Source organism: Gadus chalcogrammus, chromosome 19 (assembly GCF_026213295.1).
Source record: "Gadus chalcogrammus isolate NIFS_2021 chromosome 19, NIFS_Gcha_1.0, whole genome shotgun sequence".
In the NCBI taxonomy this organism is placed as follows: Eukaryota; Metazoa; Chordata; class Actinopteri; order Gadiformes; family Gadidae; genus Gadus; species Gadus chalcogrammus.
Genome location: NC_079430.1, coordinates 17,781,576 through 17,801,632, shown reverse-complemented (window position 1 = coordinate 17,801,632; position 20,057 = coordinate 17,781,576). Strand labels below are relative to the sequence as shown.

At 46.8% G+C, this 20,057-nt stretch overlaps 2 protein-coding genes across 2 annotated transcripts in view; both read left to right on the top strand.

Moving 5' to 3' along the window:
* The first annotated feature begins 274 nt into the window (after positions 1-274).
* On the top strand, positions 275-15,999 carry LOC130372664 (YY1-associated factor 2-like). The gene is made up of 4 exons (XM_056578791.1): positions 275-560; positions 963-1,088; positions 13,509-13,667; positions 15,598-15,999. Exons 1-4 carry the CDS (start codon positions 535-537, stop codon positions 15,944-15,946), a joined length of 660 nt encoding a protein of 219 aa, XP_056434766.1. The 5' UTR covers positions 275-534; the 3' UTR covers positions 15,947-15,999.
* A 2,606-nt stretch (positions 16,000-18,605) lies between these two features.
* Positions 18,606-20,057, top strand: part of gxylt1b (glucoside xylosyltransferase 1b) — a 10,355-nt gene continuing 8,903 nt past the window's right edge. The window contains exons 1-2 of the mRNA XM_056578804.1: positions 18,606-18,949; positions 19,781-19,979. Coding sequence (XP_056434779.1) covers positions 18,741-18,949; positions 19,781-19,979 — 408 coding nt within the window. The 5' untranslated portion in view covers positions 18,606-18,740. The remainder of the gene's footprint in view (positions 18,950-19,780; positions 19,980-20,057) is intronic.

The window sequence follows — 20,057 nt, the reverse complement described above, 5'->3', positions numbered from 1 at the left end:
AACAACGTATCAGCCGTTCTTTGTTTATTATTTGAATGTATTTAAGGCATAGAAACTCGTCGATGCGATGCTTGGTTGTGGTTAACCAATCTCTAGCACAGTCAGCATTGTGCTCCTGTGCTTTTATGGGGGGGAAAGCAAGCATATCCGGAGAGGGATTCCCTGGTGGGGTGTTTGAAGTCGATCCGGTGGATGGGGATATCGAGTAAAAAGGATAGTGCATGCTTAGACATTAAAGGGGAGGGGGGGAGGAGAGAGACAAGCCACATTGAGGTTGTGACATCGTAACCGCTCTAACACAACGCACACGGCGGCGGCATTGTGGTCGGGATGTATTCATCATCAAGAAGAATGTCAGCTTCAGGAAACGGCTCGGCCTCTGATTGGACGGGGGGGTGGGCCACGTGACCGGTTTTCCCAACCGGAGTTTCCACGACAGCTGGAAGCCGAGCGGGCACAGGCGCGTCGTCGGTTTCTTTGAAAAATAACAAGGACTATCCTCGTTTCAACACCTTCAAATAAACCCCGTCTGGCATGGGCGACAAGAGGAGTCCTACAAGGTAACGACCGAGTTATTACTTCCTCGATAGGCGAGCACGAAAAACGACAGCAACGAGCTAAAAAAAATCGGAATTCTCTACGGTCGCTCTCGCTCGCGCCCTCCCTCTCTCTCTCCCTCGCGCTAAATGCCCATCTTTAGTGAGTGTGTGTGTGTGCGCGGTTTCCTATGTGTGTCTTTTATAACCGTATCGGCAATTACAATGTCGGATCACAGCGCTCGGGTTGTGATTTTCTCACCCGATAGCCTTTCTTGTAGTGTGTAACGCATCCATGGCGCTGCTATACTATCACCCCTACTCCGGTGATGCGGATATGAATTAAAACTCACTATTCCTGTCTCTTTTCTCCCCGTCCCCCCTCCCCTCCTCCTCTCTTTTTGCTGGGTTTGTTTTGTTTTAAAGGCCGAAGCGTCAACCGAAGCCCTCCTCAGACGAGGGGTACTGGGACTGTAGCGTGTGCACGTACAAGAACACGGCGGAGGCTTTTAAGTGCATGATGTGCGATGTCAGGAAAGGCACGTCAACAAGGTAAGGGACCGCCGTGCGAAACGATCGCCTTGCATCCGACTCGATGCATGCACGGTGTTTGATTTATTGTGATGTTTCCCAAAGGGGACGTGCAGTACAATCCTCCGTTTGTTTTCTTTTAAAGGACCACGTATGATCGCAAGTGCAGCGATTAGTTCTTGCTTAGCGTTTTCCCCCGTGTTTTATGTGCAATGTTGTGCATCCCATTTCTGTGCGTGTGTGTGTGCGACCGTGTTCCGTTTTAGACCGTGGGAGTGATCGATCGTAACCAGTGATTCTTTCTCTTTTAATCATTTTAATCCTTTTTTATTATTGTAGGTTGTTGCCATATTTTTATACCCGGCGAAATGCCAACGTTGAAACTGTTAGAAAACCAGTCAGTATGCATTCTGGACAAGCGTTTATCCCTTTTTATTACTCTGGAGAAATCCATTGCCTATTTGTTCAGCTACAAATTTGATAAACACAGAGACACCTGCTAGGGGCAACAAATATAATTACCCTCCAGACCTTGGCAGCATCCACACATGTATTTACCAGGTGTGTGTGTGTGTGTGTGTGTGTGTGTGTGTGTGTGTGTGTGTGTGTGTGTGTGTGTGTGTGTGTGTGTGTGTGTGTGTGTGTGTGTGTGTGTGTGTGTGTGTGTGTGTGTGTGTGTGCGCATTTCTGTGCACTAATATGTTCTCCCAAATGCAGCTGATATTTGCTCTAGCCAGCATATCGCAATGAGTGGCACTTAAGTCATGATCATAATGTGAGAGAGAGACAGAGGGTGGAAGAGATGGAGGGAGAGAGGGATCAGCTCAGACTGTGGAAAACCTCCAGGCTTGTACGCAGAGGTGAACCTGACGCTCCTCTTCAGTGCATAGCTGTGCACCCCCCTGTATGTTTCTCCACGGGTCCCCTCCACCCACTATGTATTCCCATTGGTAATGAGTGTTTGCATTTTCCCCCGTTTCCTGTTAATTTGCCTAACACATCGCGCCTATCTTCATTGACACCCGGTGATGGGCCCTCTACACACGTTGGGTCTGAGTTCACACGCAGCAGGAAGTGTGTGCGCAAGCGTTGTGCGTTTGTGCGTGCGGCGTGTGTGGGAGTGCGAGTTGTGAGCCGAGGGTTGTCAGAACAGCTGCCAGACAGACAGCCATGGCTCATTACTATGCAACAGCTTAATCAGCCTGCTGTCACCTGACACACGTACACACACACACACAGGCACAATTATAACACACCGAGACAATTGTACAGTAAATGGGCATATTCTTAAAGGGTGCTCTGTTTGTGAGAACCAATTCACAAGATGCATACAGACACACACTGTTATGCACGCAGAAGATTGAGAAGAGGCCACCCGTTGAAATAACAATCTCCTGCACGTTGTTGTGTTGGCGTGGCGTTTACCTCAACAATCGGTCTGTCTGCCTGCAGGCTAAATGCTTCCCTGAACCCCGCCATGTGTCACTACTAGGTCTGATGCCTCCACTCACACTTACTCCTCGAGTTTACCTCCAGGATAACCGAATGCGCCGCTTCACCCATATTGTGTGTCCCTTTTAGGGTGGAGAGAGGACAGATACGTTCACCCTGAAAGCTAACTAGCCGAATGGCCATCCGGTTGGTCGGTGGTCCCTTTCGTCGAGGCGTGTACCGCATTTAAAACGAGTAGAGAAGTGCACCTTTGAGAATCTGAATAATAATTAGCTGCCCTATAAAGGGGTCAACTGCCCTAACATAATAGTGCACGGTGCATATTTAATCGCTGAATACATCTACTTTGTCTCGGAGGCGGTGTCGAGAGATGCGGTCCCACCCCCCGCCTCCCAAGACAAGAAATGTACAAGTTAAAAAAAGAACGCCGGCTCACTGGAACCTGTCGGCCCTTACCAACCACCCCTAAAGGGCACACAATGGCCCTTATTCACCTGGGGGCCGTCATGGCTCTGTCTTGCTTCTCAAAGCTAGCTGGGAGCTGGAGCTGAATTCCGCATTCCTGCTCTGCGAATATTGCCCCTAGACCCCGGCCTGCCACCTCATCGAGTATCTGGTAGGGTTTCTTCTCGGCTTGGATCGACTCCCACGTTTGAATAGGTTCTGGGTTTGAACATGCAGGGTACTTGGAGGCGTCCTCGAGCCAGACGCCCTAATCCCCAACGTTGTATTGGAGAAAATGTTAGTTTGGCTAAAGGCCACTAGCTGCATGGCTAGTACCAACTAGTTATAATCACAGTACACACACATCATTAGCGGTCACACCTGGCAGAATTTAATTTGAATGTGTAGTTACTGCATGGCAGGGCTAATTCTGTGTTAATGAAGGGAAAATGGAAAGGGGGGGGATGTAGAATATGGTTTGAAAGTTAAAATGCACCACAAAGGATGAAGCAGGATTCAAATGTATTCATAATTATATAGTGCGAAAAAAGGTTGGACTTTTCAATGTCATTCTTTCAATCATGTTTGCTTTTCATAAGCCAAGTATTGCAGGCTTGGTTAAGGCCATCAGTGCAACCTCATAAAAAAACTCACACAGACACACACACACACTCTCCTGTCGGGTACTTGTGACCACAGCTAGCTTAGATGAGCGTCAATGTACTCCTCAAAGAATGGATGAATGGATCCATTCTCGAGCACCGACCTCCCAATGAAAATAAATAACATTCTGCCCCGGAGCGTGGTTGATTTAAGAGGGAAGTAATCCAAGACTGTGTGTGACTCCACTGCTACTTCTGCAAAGGCCTGTCCCTAAAACCCATATTCAGTCAGGGTCGACCGACCAACCCAACACGTCCCGGGACTCCGACACACCCCTCTCCGGATGAGTCACCCAACGGATGAAGGGGTTAACGAAGCCGGATACATTTCAAACTGGGGGGGGGGGAGAACAAAAAAACGGAGAGAAACAATCCAGTAAACAAACATTGCGGTTGCTAAGTGCCGTTTGAAATCTGAAGTCCTGGGAGTCGACAATTTCCAAAAGCGCTCACAAATCGTGCTGACATGAGAGGCATGCGCCAGAAGGAAAAGAAGCAACTGGGTGTGGGCCAACAGTTTGCGTTTGACCTTCTCTGGTGTCTGTCTACACAACACCGGCATTGGCATTGCGCAACCTCTCTTCCCTGTGAAGAAAGGCCCACCAAAGACACACACACTTACTCCTGCTTTGATAAAAACCCGATAGGATGATGGAGGATTGTGTCTGTATATTATTTGCATCAGTTCCACGAGTCACGACGGTCGGTGCATCGAGGTGCGCTTATCAATGTCAGAATATTTTTTACGAGGAGTTGAGATTTTTATATTCTCAACCGTTAACCTTGCTCATTCTCCCTCTATCTACCTTTTTCCCCCTTCCCAGATTTTATTCAGTCTTTCATATCTTTCACCCTCCCCCCTGTCTCTCTGTTTCTATCCCTCTCTCTCCTCCTTTTCCTTTCTCTGCTGCCTCTATCTCTCTCGCTCACCGGGGGTTGAACTTAACCTGGGGCTCTTGTGGTGACAGATTGACTGATGTGCATGTCTCTCCGCAGCTCAACCTGAACACGCATAAGCCGTCCTGGTTGGCTGAGAACACGGCCCTGTGTGTGTGTGTGTGTGTGTGTGTGTGTGTGTGTGTGTGTGTGTGTGTGTGTGTGTGTGTGTGTGTGTGTGTGTGTGTGTGTGTGTGTGTGTGTGTGTGTGTGTGTGTGTGTGTGTGTGTGTGTGTGTGTGAGATACACCCATCCTTTTTAAATGGTCGTTATTGTTGGATTTTTCTGATGGACACATAACGATTTAAGGGTGAGGCACTTGATAGCCGAGTGGCTTGTTAAAACAAATCCATTTGAAAATGATTGCACGTAGACGTCAAATACAGCCAGCTGTGAAAATCGCAGACAAGCAAAAAGCCTTAAAGATGACAATGTTTAAAATAGACAAACATAAAAAATATTATGCTATCTTTTTCATTTGCATTGTTTGAAAGAAAGGAAACTACAATGATGTACGCACATTTGTGCTTAGGACTCATTACAGGGATCCAGTTTTCAGAACGAGTCCTCGAAAAATAGTACATTATGACCGGCTATTGAACTGCACCGATTGCCATCCTATTTTGATGAACAACGAACTGCCGTAGGCCATTTCCACCACGGGGATCATTCTCAAAATATCACCCTCAAAACTGTTTCAATATGCAAAGAGACCAGTGTGTGCGTTTTTTAAAGAGCTCCCCTGACCCATTCGCTATCCATTTGTAAATCGACTGCATAGCTAGAAGCTAGTGAGGTAGTATACTGACGTTTTACCATTTAGTATTTAGCAGGCACGTGTGCCACTTGCAGTGAATTTGGATGACGTTGGACACCATTAAGGAGCTGTGTAAGAGGTTAGGCATCTTGCCCAAGGCTGCAGAATCGGGGTTGGAACCCGAGTACCTTTTTTGGCCTGGGGGTTGGAACATCCTTTACCCCCACGAGACTAGCATGCCGATACATAGATCTGTCTGTCCAGAGTCATGAGCAGTGGGGGCCTCAAAGATTAAAATCAGGCGTTGCATCAGAAGAGGTCCCATTACACAATGCTCTCCCTTACAGAATATAAGCAACGACTTTTGGGCCAAAGCGAATGAAATCGCTGTGTTTGTTCGCCGACCTGCGGTCGTCAAATCGGCTACTTTGATAAAGTGCCTGATTAATCAGGACATTAGCTGAATTCATCATCGGTTATGTTGAGTGCTCATTCGCCAACTCTCAGGTCCCCCCCACCCCCCATAAATCCATCCCTAATTCTTAAAAAGAAATAAATGAAATGAGTGGCGCAGCCCAGACGATAAACGATCAGATTGGGCTGAACTGCTCCGTTTGTGTGAAGCCAATTGCTCGTATTACTCATCCGGAATACAAACAGCAGAGAGTGGGAGCCGGGGACAATAACGGCAGCGGTTATCATGACACGCGCACGCCACACGCACACAAACATACTCGCAGACACACACATACTCTCAGCCGCGCACATACTCACAGCCGCGCACATATTCACAGCCGCGCACATACACACACACGCACGCGTACTCACAGCGACACATGCACATACACACAAACACACATGCATGTACACACAGCGCACATGCATAAACATGCATACACACGTGCATAGCATACACATACACACAACCACACACAAACACAGGTGTGCATGTAGACACTCACATGTACATATACACACAAGCGCACGCACAGACAGATCTAGAAAGACTCGGGCACATGTGTGACACACATTAAAATCAGTATTCGGTGCATCAGTGCCACATAGTAATTATGGGCTTATCACGTAGCCATAATCTTGGGAGAAAGAGGGAGAGAGCCAGAAAGAGGGAGAGAGCAAGAGAGAGAGAGAGTGTCTGTGTGTGTTTGTGTAACAGATGGCTCTCAATGTCCTGTGGTTTATGACACCGTCTACCGCCCACACACACACACACACACACACACACACACACACACACACACACACACACACACACACACACACACACACACACACAGTAACATGCTAAAGCAGGGGGAGCCATTAATCATCGAGTTGGATGAGCTCCTGGGAGCAACACAGCCTCCAACTTACGGATGCTGCCACATGTGTGTGTGTGTGTCTCTCTGTCTCTCCCCCCCCCCCCCTATTCCTTATCCATAAACATATCAGTCACATTCATCTCGCGCAATCACTGCAGAGGATTCATTTGATGTTTCCATTGATAACTGTGAACACCAATGTGCTGACTTACATCATTGGCTCAAACTAAATTGCCTTTTTTTTTTAATGCGCATTATACAATCATTTATTCATCTATTCGTGTGGTTTTTTTCTCCCTCTGACGGCAGATTTACAATTTTTCAAATGTTGTGTTTTATCTTGCGTGTAATGAAGAGAAAATGTGGGGAGAGGAAGAGGGAGAGAGCGCGCGCGCGAGAGAGCAGTCTGTCCGACGCGGTTCGTATCCGTACGGACGGATGGCGTGCAGACATGAGGCGTCGCTGGCGGGTGAATGAAGGCCAGGGACGCTCCAACGGTCCACCTGAGGGCAGGTAAAGGTGGAGCGCAGCCAACAGCAATCCAGGACCGAGAGCAGCGCTGACGCCCAGCTGTTCAAGCAGAGCTGCCCGCCTTTTGAAATGCGTCCTAACCGTTACACATCTGGAGGCGGCATGTGGCTCAGGAGGCGGAGTGGGTTGGCTGGTAACCGGAAGGTTGCTGGTTCGATCCCCGGCTCCTCCTAGCGTGTGTCGAGGCGTCCATGAGCGAGACCCTTAACCATCACTGCTCCCGAAGAGCTGGCTGTTGCCCTGCGTGGTTGACACTACTGCTGCACGATTCGGTGAAAAAAGTCATTGCGATTATTGTGGACAATATTGCGATTTGCGATTGCGATTTAATAAACAAATAGTGTCATGAGTCTACTTGCTTGGTTATCAAGGAAAATGCACACAGATTACTGATCATTTTTAAATGTTTCTTCCTCAACTCAAACATACAAACTTAAACTAGCATAAAAAAAATAAATAAAAAAAAATAACAATATTTTACAAATTAAAGAAATAATAAAAAATATATATTTTTCAAAATAAAGGCATTTCTGCAAATTTGTTAGGTTTTCTCAATAGTACAACTAAATAAAATAAATAAGAATTTCTTTATTGTTTTATTTTTTATAAATCGCAGCCTTTTGCGGTTATACAATCGCAAAGGCTGATATTGCGATTCGATTAATCGTGCAGCACTAGTTGACACCGCCGTCGGTGTACGTATAGAAATGGTTGTAAGTCGCTTTGGATCTAAACGTCTGCTAAATGTAAAATGTACTTCTGGAGGGGCCCTCTACTTAACCGTCGGGTGTGTGAGGTTGTTGATAAGCTGTTTAAACGGAGGCCCAGGAGAAGGCTCGTGAGTTGAAGTGGCGTTCCGGTTCCATCGCACATCAGTTTCCATTTTCATACTTCCTGTGAGAAGGTTAACAGTCCATGGTGCGAGAAGGACGTACGTATGAAGGACGAGGAACATGCCAAGCATGACAACGACGACGACCGGGAGAGTGAATAGAGTCTTTTGACAGAGAATTTGACCAAGCAATATCAGAAACCTAACATAATGCGTATATCCTCTCACTCGTCGCTAAACCCATGAAACAAACCATGCTCTACCCAATAACGCACGCTTGCAGAAAATCGTTCCTTGTGAACGCCTGGTAATGTGAGCTAAAAGTGAATTTCAAATGTGGTAGTGCCCACCCCAGATGTTTGCTATGCTCGATGGATTGATTCACCTTCCAGCCTACCCAGTGGACCAGCGTGTAGTTATTAATATTGACAAGGCTTGTCACGGCTAATCAACATCACAGAGGGTGGCTAAAATGGCGGGTGTTTGGGGGGGGGGGGGGGGGAGGTTTTCTGTTGAGATCTAACATTGTTGTTGTGTTTTTCGGTGTCGTACCGGGTAGTGCGTAGATGGTGCCGCCTTCTACCCTGATGTCGGTGGAATCAGCCGCGTTTGTGTGATTCGCTAACTGGTCTCCAACGTGTGAAAGGAAAGCTGAAGTAAATAAAAGGGACTCAGACATTGTGGGCCAAAAAGAGAGGGAGGGAAACGTTCCAGCGTCAGCGGCCATGAGCTATCGTTGTCTGTCATTATATGGGCAAATCTTCCTCTTTTCCCGCGGTTTAAATATGGAAGCTGCTTGTGTGATGCGTTCACTGCTTCAGAGTTGCAAATAGATCGGATTTGACCAAAAGACGTCTTGGTCGGTACCGCTGTTGGTTCATGTTTTCATCATGACATCATCAACAGAGGCCATTTTAGATGAGAATAATCGTTTTTGTTTGAAATGAAATCAGTTTGAAGTTGATACTGGCCGCTAACGTCAACCATTTCCACACCAGCTAGCGATGCAACACATTTTTGACGTACAAGATACTCGAACGCCTATAGATCCGAGCAGCCCCGAAAAAATAGTTTTTGAATAATAATATCTCAGCAGAATCACACATGTTTTGGTACATTTCAGACCAGCTGATGATCTCACGGCCCCTGCGGCGTTCGTTTAATCTTCCTCCACCGTTCCTCCCAGGCCTCCCTCGTCTCGCCCTGTAATGGAGAACGCGCTGCGGACGCCCAGTGCGATCGCAGCTTCCAAGCTCACAACGAGCCTCCATTAGCCGGCTGTCCTAGCAGACGCCGTGAACGGCGCTCATATCGATCGGCAGCAGCTCTGTTTCCACACACACACACGCCGGGACACACACACACACACACACGCGGTATTAATGTCAGACAAAATAGCTCCCTCTACATTAACATCCACCGCCCAAATGTGCAATTGACACACTCACACACTGCACACACACACACTGCACGAGGTCCAACATGGACGCCGGAGGCATACACTCCTAGATAATAACCACTTGATTGGGTTTACAGAGGCAGCTCTGTTTTGTCCTTATGCTCCAGCCCAACCCCAATATTATGGTCTGTGTGTGTGTGTGTCTGCGTGCGCGTGTTCATTTCCACCCTCAGGTCTGACACATCAACTGGCTCAGTAAATATCTACTTCATCGCTCTCCCACTTGAGGATGACGACAATATGTACAAAATAGGATCTCATGTTTCCTCCCCTCTGGAGTCCTCAAGCGGGGGGGGGGGGAACAAACAAGGAATTGGAAACAAACTCCGGAGCCACGCTGGATGCTGATTGGCCAGGAGCGGGCGCGATCGGCCGCTTCCTCGCACGCACCGGCAAGGATGTAATCAAAGGTAGCACGCCACAGACGGCACTCTACCCCCCCGCATAAATTAGACAACAGCCCTTGAATTCATTACAGACGGTAAATTATGCATACGCAGCCACAAGTCATTTTCAAGGGCCACCCGGAAAAACATTTTCCACCTCGATCGCTGGCTCCGCAGTGTGCGTGTTGCGGAACACGTCGGGGTACAGGACGATGTGTTATTGGTCGTCTCTGATCTTATTTATAAATGTTCATATTTAATTCATATGGCTGACCTGCATATTGTGTAGGCTGTGACGCAGTTATTCCCCATCTGGGATTCATTAAGTACGTCTTCTTATCTCATGCGAGTTCTTGGTTATGGCTCGTAAAACAGAAACCATAATCTACGCCTGCCCTGCAGACCAAGACCAAGAGTAGGTCTTTTGTTTTTGGAGAAAATGGCTCACACGGTTTACCACAGAAGAATAAATATTTGGTGGAAAGTGATGAACGTGGGAAACGAAGCCACAATCGGGTACTTTTTCATTCTGCTTGGCACAAAAGTTTAAAAGTGATAAAGAGAGAGAAAGAGGGTTTTTTTTTTTTGGTGTGAAATTCAAGCCGCAAAATGACGTTTTTTCTTCTGCTTCTTGGAGCAGAAGTATAACAGCGATAAAAGATGGAGAGAGAGATCTCAGCATCTCAACTTGTCAGCAGTTTTCATGGCCGACATATTAGCAGATCCTCCTCCTGTCTCCCTTCCCTGTCAGACGGTTATGTAGGCCAAGAGACACCATTTGCATTTCAGTTTGGCCTTGACAACGTCTCTCTCGTTCTCTCCCTCTCTCTATCTCCCCCTCTCTCTCACTCTTGTGTTTCTGCGAAATGAATCACGATTCCCCCTAAACCCAGGGAAAAAAGTGGGCGAGAATGATTGCGATTTAGTTTTTTTTCTGTGTGTAGTTGGCGGGGTAGTGCCTCTAAGAGTACAGATAGAAGACTTGGTTTCTGAACTAGATGAGATCCCTGACAGCAAAGGAAATCACCCTTCAACAGTGAAAAAGTAAATCGCGAAGGGCTTGGCACTGCTGTTTTATCCGAATTGTGTGTTTGCTGTATGTATGTGTACGCGTGGATGACTTTGCTGTCCAATGGTGTGCTTACTTTAAACCTGAACCCTGTTCTCTAGGTCTTATGGTCAATGCTAATGAGGTAGAAGACCAACCTTCTTGCCCATAGAACATGAAGAACCTTTCATTCACTTGATTACATGTGTGATGGTTATCAAAATTTCATAATACGGACCGGCCACCAAAATCACCATAAAATGCTGTAAAAAGCATACATATTTATTACACAACTTTGTTGAATACTCTATTCTGATTTGTCAATTAAGGCCTTCAGCTGTCTGTGTTTAGTGAGTAGCAGACCGTTGCTATGACCAACAGACCGTTGCTACGGACACCGTTTCCAACCGTTAAAAATCTAAACGGACAATCATCTCTTTTGCGAAAGCAATAAAATCTTTTTTTGGAAATCGGCGAGATCCTTTTTCGTCGTTGTACTCTGGGGACCAATGATTGATTTCTTTAATGAGTGGCCGTGTGTAACAAGCGGGATAACCTAGTACAGCGAGCCCAGGCTTTATCGTCGAAATAAACCCAGACGGCGGGATGCAGACCCCCCCCCTCCCCCTCGACCCCCCGGGGGGTCTTAAATCAACCCTGAAGGGCTGATCACTACCCGGCCTGGCTCTACCCTATCCCTTACATATGGCGCTGGTAAACTGCACGGCTCTGACTGCAAGCCAGGGTGGCATGTTAGCCATTTAACAAAATAGTGACGACGAGCTAGACCAAATCCCCTGCTTTTGATCGTGGACCGGAGGAAACAACAGCGGCTGGTATTTTTATCGCCCGAGTGTTTTTCTGAATCTAGTGAGGAATCCAGCACACTGTGTTCCGTCGTCGGAGATTCAGCATGGCTCGAGGCCTCATCTGCTCACTCTTGGCTTTGCGTGTGTGTGTGTGTGTGTGTGTGTGTGTGTGTGTGTGTGTGTGTGTGTGTGTGTGTGTGTGTGTGTGTGTGTGTGTGTGTGTGTGTGTGTGTGTGTGTGTGTGTGTGTGTGTGTGTGTGTGTGTGTGTGTGTGTGTGTGCGCGCGCGCGCCTGTCTGCCCACATTTGTCCTCACTCACACATCTCGGCCGGGTGCGTGTGTGTATTTATGTTTTATTTATACCTATCCGCAACAAGATAGCTTGTGTTTGTGTGTGTGTGTGCGTGTGTGCGCGCGTGTGTTGGTGCACGTGGAAATGAGAGATCACTAAACATGCAGGCGGTAGGTACTATGTGCACTCCTAACAGATGGCTCCTTTAACACACTGGCATCACCACCGTGGTACTGACTTCCCCTGGCGCGCACACACACACACACACACACACACACACACACACACACACACACACACACACACACACACACACACACACACACACACACACACACACACACACACACACACACACACACACACACACACACACACACACACACACATTGAGAGAGAAAGGGGCTCAGATACCCGACATTCACACATTGTGCACCATTGCCAGCACAATTACATAACGTATCATTTTAAGAGAGCGTTTGTACACGTCGCAACAGAACACCACGTCAGGGAACACTGTGTTTAATCGCATCCAAAAAAGAAGCTATTATAGGCAGCTTGTTGCCCCGGGATATGACGCAGATGCCGTAGTTATTATGGATTATAACCCCGTTATGAAATGCAAACACACACACACGCACTGGTAATCTGCACTGCATTATTGCGGCACTGCATGTTTGAATTGGCTCCATGTCCTTTGACAGCTTACTGCAATATGTATTATCCATAGGTTTTGTTTTGTATGAAGTATGGCTGTGAGGTCGTGGACACACACACACACACACACACACACACACACACACACACACACACACACACACACACACACACACACACACACACACACACACACACACACACACACACACACACACACACAGCTGTACACACACACACACACGATTATGCCAGTATGAAGATTGTGCTTTGTGCTTCGACTGAAATGTGTTCAAAGCCGCCCCATCCAAATGAGCTACGCGTCTGTAATGATTTTTTGTTTAATGAAGATCTCGTATGAAACGAGCACACGCATGTTAAGCACAGAGTGCTAACCCGGTCAGTACGAAGATCCCTATATATAATTGAATGCCATTCATTCAATAAATCAAGAGTACTTCCAACACTGGCTTTATATCGGAGCTCCGTGTTCACTGCGATTTCTCCCTTTTTTAATAATTTGCCCATCTCTCTCCACCTTTGTGTCACTCCATCTATCTATTCCTTTCATTCTTTTCCCCGGCTTATTCTTCCTACATTACCACCCACCTCTCTCCATCTCACCGTCTCTCTGTCCGATCTGCCAATGTTTCTCATTATCACCTTTTACTGCCATCTTCTCTCTCTTTATATCTAAATATGTTATATGTATTAATATTTCCTCCAACCACTTTTCTCTCTCTCTCTCTCTCTCTCTCTCTCTCTCTCTCTCTCTCTCTCTCTCTCTCTCTCTCTCTCTCTCTCTCTCTCTCTCTCTCTCTCTCTCTCTCTCTCTCTCTCTCTCATCCCCCTGACAGGAAGCCTCGCCCGGTCTCCCAGCTGGTCTCCCAGCAGCAGGTAACGCAGCAGTTCGCCTCCCCCACGCAGCCCAAGAAGGAGAAGAAGGAGAGGGTCGAGCGAGAGAAGGGCGAGCGAGAGCCCGCGCCGCTCAAGAAGAACGGTCACAAGAAGATGAGGTAATGGACGAGCCACGTGGGCGTGTGTGTGGCCAGTGCTACTATGGGCTTATGGTTGATGGTGTGTGCGTTTTTAAATGTGTCTGTTGTGTTTTTGAATGTCTGTGTGTGTGTTTTTGACTGTGTGTGTGTGTGTTTTTTAATGTGTCTGTGTGTTTTTGACTGTCTGTGTATGTGTTTTTAAATGTATTTGTGTGTGTGTTTCATTGTGTTTGTGTGTGTGTGTGCGTGCGTGCATGTGTTGCATCAGTTACCATAAATGTTTTCAAAGTGAATGCGCTCTAGAGATAATATTATTGCCACATGCAATATTAATAGTATGCTTGCACACTGATACTTAATTACTGTCTCATACTAGCCGTTGCTCTCGTTGTATTTCTGTTTTTTAAAATAGAGAACATCCCCACCTGGAAATATGTCTCCATGGGTATTGCAACGCCCCGAAGCTAAGCGTACAAGGACAGCTTAATGAATGCGTCAGATCCGTTCCAATCCGGGTTTTATTTTTATTTTAAAATTGAATTGGAGGATCAACCCCTTGAGAGGCAGCATCTCGTTTTCAAAGGGGGTCCTCGGGCACAAAACATGGAAGTTATCAGACTACCCAATATCAAACCCTCCACCTGATAACATCAACAAGGATATGCACATAAAGGGCTCTCCCACCATCCCACACCTACATCTGCTAAAAGCGTATTTTAAATCTACTCTGATTGAAAAATGAAATCAAATAAATGAACAGAACCAAATAACATGTCAAAGTATTGAGTGTATTTATAAAAATCTAAAACAAGAGCAAGCAGATTCAAGGTGTTGAACGATGCAAAGAAGTCTTGAAGTCACGACGCAAAGTAAATCATCCGAATGAATTAGGTAAATCATTCCTGTCTGCTGCTTTCAACTTGAAAGCACCTCGCCCAATTTCTTTAAAGGTTCTAGCGACAATAAAAACGGTGGTTGAGTGTGTCTAAGTGAATATGATGATCTAAATGGCACTCAAAGCCGTTTTTATGTTTAGTAAAGGATAGTTAAAGGAAATGCATTTTAAAACAAAGATAAAAGTGTCTGAGTGAAGAGGCCAGTTAAGTGTGTCGTACACAAAATGACGATGCCCTTGAAGGGAAACCTCAGGACAAACATTCAAATATGATTGTAAACTATTATAGTTTAAGGATGAATCCGTGTTGCAAAGGTGTTCTCGTATAGGATATCGCCATAATCAATAATGGGAAACACAAGTTGTCGTCGATACTCAGAATGCAGCGCACTATTGAACCATGTGACATTGATTCTGATAGCCCTCAATAACCTCTGCTATTCTTGGTGTTTGAGTTGATTAGCTGATCTGGCGAAAAAACAAGAGGGCAAAGGAACTCTGTATTTGAATATAAATGACTGTATTAATATTAGTGTCATGATAATGAATCTCTGAATCATTCAGTGTCCGCTGAATTTATGTCAACAGCATGCCGCGACGGCCCGCCTGTTATTTTGCCCGCCGATCTCTGAAGCGAGATTGAGTTCAAACGGGTCATGAATGTATTATGATCCAATAATGTATCGTATCCACTGTCTCTGTTTTCATCTGGTTGAAACGCTTCACAGACTCTTCCTGTTTTGTGACAGTTCTTCTAAAGGCACCCGGTTCATGTTGCATAACCCATTTTTGTTAACAGCTTGTTTTTGTTAATAGTTGAAAAAAAAAGAAGAAGTTTAGCGTTTGCATAAAATCATGTCGGGGCAGCATTTTTGGGGGGGGGGTTTCGATTAAGATCTTAATAGCCATAAGCTGTATCTAAATCAAACTTTGGAAAATGAACCGCAACAACAATTGCATGAAAAATAAAAAACGAAAATTATATTTTTTCACTGATAATAATTGTAAAAGAATAAAATCTTTTAACCCGTTGCTCGTCCGTCTCCCCCCCAGGCCGCGGTTAAAAAACATCGACCGCAGCAGCGCGCAGCACCTGGAGGTGACCGTGGGCGACCTCACCGTCATCATCACCGACTTCAAGGAGAAGGCCCGCCCCTCGCCCCCCAACGCCTCCTCCACCCCCACCAGCGTCCCCGCCCCCACCACCACCACCACCTCCTCCTCATCCTCGTCCTCCTCCTCTTCGGCCGCAGCCGCTAACGCCGCCGCCGCCGCCGCTGCGGGCGCCATGGACCACCACAGCCACAACGGCTCGGGTTCGGAGAACACGGACCGGGGGGTGTCACGCTCCTCCTCCCCCCGCGGTGACGAGGGGGCCTCCGTCAACGGGGAGTCCCACTGAGGGCCGGGGCCGGGGGGGGGGGGAGGGGACGCCATCTTTCTTTTCTGTCTTTCTTTCTTCCTTTGTTTTTTTCACCGCTCTCCCTCCTCTTCCCGTCGAGAAGACTGTACCTCGATGACCCCCCCCCCCCCCCCCCCCCCCCCCCCCCCCCCGAGTCCCTGAGAGCCACCGACCCTAGCGTCCCCCCCCCCACCGCCCACCCTCTCCACCTCATAACCGTAACCTCTCTAGCCTCAGCCGCAGGCTCTTAAGTTCTGGGGATCCCGGGGAGGACATTTCTGACCCTACCCGTCGGACCGTCGTCAACGGCGACGGCACACGACTCCAGAAACGGATTCCAACCAACGAAACTTTACTTTGTGCTCCTTTTCCTTCTCTTTTCCTTTCCCTCTGCCCCTGACTCAACAGCGACAAGAACATTTGGGAGAGCTATCTCTTCCTTTGAGTGTCGGATGATGTTGAGGGCGACAGGGGAGATGTCAGGCCTTTTGGGGCGGACCAGTCGGGGAAAAAACCTCCCAATGCAAGCTTTCCTCGGACGTGCGACTGTTATCAGGGGGGGGGGGGGGGGGGTCAGGACTAATGGCAGAGGACGGGGCACCGCCCAGGTCGACGCCCCTTCTCACGGACAGCGTACTGTAACTCATCTCCAAGAGTTACGGTTTAAATCGGGACGTGACCAGAGAATCGCGCCGCGGCCGTCGACGTAGAGCTGCCCTCGCTGACCGGACCTTTGTGGAAACCCCTCTTCTTTTTGCCGCCAGACCTCGCACGACCCCTCTCTCGATTGTGTCCCCGAATATATCCCCAAGAACGGGTTTAATCTTCCCACACAAGCCCTTCCTCAAACCCCCCCACCCCCCAGAACCTTTACAGTCCCGAGTCTCCTGGTTCCCCCCCCCCCCCCCCCCCCCCCCCTTCTGCTCTGGAACCTGCAGGAACCTCCTCTACAAACTGCACAACGTGCCATAGCGACACCAGCATCGGTCGTCAGTACCCCCCCCCCCCACACACACAACCCGGACTTCATTTAAAAACTAAAAAACATGTCGTACTCGCTACCGACTTTTCGTGAAATTTCTTTGTGTGCAACTGGGGTACACTTGAGTGCTGTCAGGTCCCCCTGTTCCTTCCCCACCCTTCCTCCACACCCCAACCCCCCCCCCCCCCAAAACAAAAGAAATGGGACGAGCCGACATTGACACAAAAAAAACAAAATGGACGCCAGGCGGTGGAAACGCATCCGAGCGCTCGTGCTGCAAAAGAACCCGCGGGGGTTTGGGCTGGCGCCGCCGCCGCCGTCTAGCGCAAGACCAGTGCGACTGAAAGCCCACTGGTGCTGGCACACTTCTTCCCCCAGTGGACCCAGTGGGATACGCCGGGTGGCGACGTGCTTGTACAACGGAGAGTTGCGACAAAAAAGAAAAGGAGAAAACTTTGGATTTGTTCTCTTCCAAAAACTTCGCAAAAACGGACCCTTCCGGACAAGCACATTACGTAGCTGTATAGATGAAATAGCTTGCAATATGACAGACTTCAGAAAACTGTTAAAGTACCACTTAAATGAAATGTTACGGTGGGCGGTCGGGGCGAGACATTTTTTTTTTTTTGGTTTGGAATACACTACACTCTATTGTAAAAAAATCAATAAAAAAAATACAAATAAGACTAATAAAAAAAATAAAAAAAATACATACATATATTACACTGCAACTCTAAATCACACTGTCTAAAGGATGGCTTTTGAAATTGTAGAATAATTTGTTCCACAAAGTGTATTTCTATTGTATTACAATGTTTTATCGTGGGTGTATCATGCATTAAAAACCAGTGTTATCGTCGAAATGTTCACTTAGTACAGGTCCTAACTGTCAGGGCATGATGACACATTCCCTGGAATATAAACGTACGTACATACGAGAGAAACGCTGCCTTGTACATTTAGGATGATATCATTTGATGTGTTCTTCTAATAAAACTAATAACCAGGTATCGGCTGCGCCATACTAGCTGGGACTAGTTGTGTGAGCTCATGAGAAATGTTTGAAAATATCATTTGCCTCGAAAATGAAAGACATTTGTCATTGTTCGGAAAAAGCATTATCATTCATTCTTGAGACAAGTATGCGACATTTCATTTTTTTTATTTTATTATTTGGTTTTTTGACATGCTCCCCTCTTTCAACTTGTGTCGATTTAATTTAGTAGGCCTACATGTCGAAATAAGAGTGACTAAAGTTGTGTGTTTGCATCTTTCGTTAGTCTGCTATTGTTTTCTTTCTCACACATGCACAGATTCGGGGAGTTTTCGGATCATATTGTCATTGTCATGTCAGCATTGATAAGATGTATCTGAAATGCTTGAGTTTCAAGCTTCCTCAACAGCCCAAAAAAAGGAACAGTGCAAACAAGTAAATAAAATTAAAAATTTAAGAATCTTAAAACAAAATGTAACTTTGATTGTCTTTTTCTCTGGCTCCATCTGAAAATGAATGAAGATCTACTTCATTACTATACTTCCATTTTTTAATACATGCTTTTTAACATGCCTCCTCATGGCAGCGAATGGGCGTTTTCTTCGTTTTCGTTGCGACAGACAACCGGAAGTGGGAGGGTCTAACGTCGTGCGTATCCTCCCACGGTCGTCCACCCCTCCCCCAGAAGAACAAGACTTGGCTGCAATCAATCGGCATCGACTCCTGCGATATACCCCCCCTCCTTCCCTTTCCCTCCTGTTCTCTGTGTTAGGCCAATTAACTTTTAAACCATGATTTCGTGGTAAAAAATCTCGAAAATGCGGCGTTACATCCGTGCACTCTTCCTGTGCACGGTGTTTGCCGTCTTTTCGGGTTGGTACTTCTACAGTAAGCTATTCAACACGGACCTCTCTCTCAGACAACATGATGCCGATGCTGGCAGAGTTCATATCTCGTCTCGGATCCAAGGTCCCAGGATGGGACCTGCAGACAAAACAGCAGCGGAGAAGCCCCACTGGTATCATAGGTCAGTGTTTTAAAAGAGCTGTTCTAGACGTTAGTTTGTTAGTAGGAAGTCTATACTCGGCACCGTCGGGGGACGTCGCGTATGCATGGGAATGTGGACTTGATACATCAATGAAAGTTCCCTTTGTTATTGTCCCAGGTCACAGATTTGCCCGGAATTGCATGCAAACGACTTGATTGCTGCATTTGGACATATTCCGCATGTCAGTCGATTGCATTGCCCACACTTTGTTTTTGATTACTCTGGTTGATGCTGCTGTTTGATACGGAGATGATGCCTTTAATACTAGACTTGAAGCCTGTTCTAACCCTTTCTTAGTTTTGGTTTTCCACACAAGGCTTTGAATATTGGGCCATTACAGGCTACTGACATTTTCATTGGTAGGACGATTTGATGCAATGGAAACTCGTGAAAAGTATATACAAGCAAGAACTACCCGACATTTTGCTGAACATAATACTGATTCAGGGGTAAAGGCGCCACCTAGTGGTCCGATATGAATGTCTACGAACTCAAAATTTCTCTTACGTTGTATTGTGGAAAATGACAAGAATTTATTTAAGAAGGAGAAACGGAAAACGCGACATTCTCTATTGTACACTGGTTTATTCAAATCGACCGGTTAGTATAGTATGTAATGTTCAGGGTTGGTTTAAACCCCATTGTTCACAATCCAACTGGGGGCACCCTTGATCAAGACAACCACTACCTGCTCATTGATGACATCCATATAAAATAATCACTGTAAATCGCTTTGGGTTAAAAAGCAAAAAATATTAAATGGTTTCTTCTTCTCTTCCGATATGCGTTCGATCCTCCCTCCGCCTTCAGGTACATCATGCGCCAGCAAGGGGCCGATAGTCCTCCCAGCCAGGCCGAGGCTCCCAGCATGCACCTGGCGGTAGTTGCCTGCGGCGACCGGATGGAGGAGACCCTCACCATGGTGAAGTCTGCCGTCCTCCTGAGCTCCGGGAGCCTCCGCCTGCACATCTTTGCAGAAGAGCAGCTTCACGTCGGCTTCAGGGATAAGGTGAGTGGTGGGAAACTAATATATTAGTACTTTTTGGTCCTTTTTCAGAAATTAATTACATATATAGAGACAGCCATT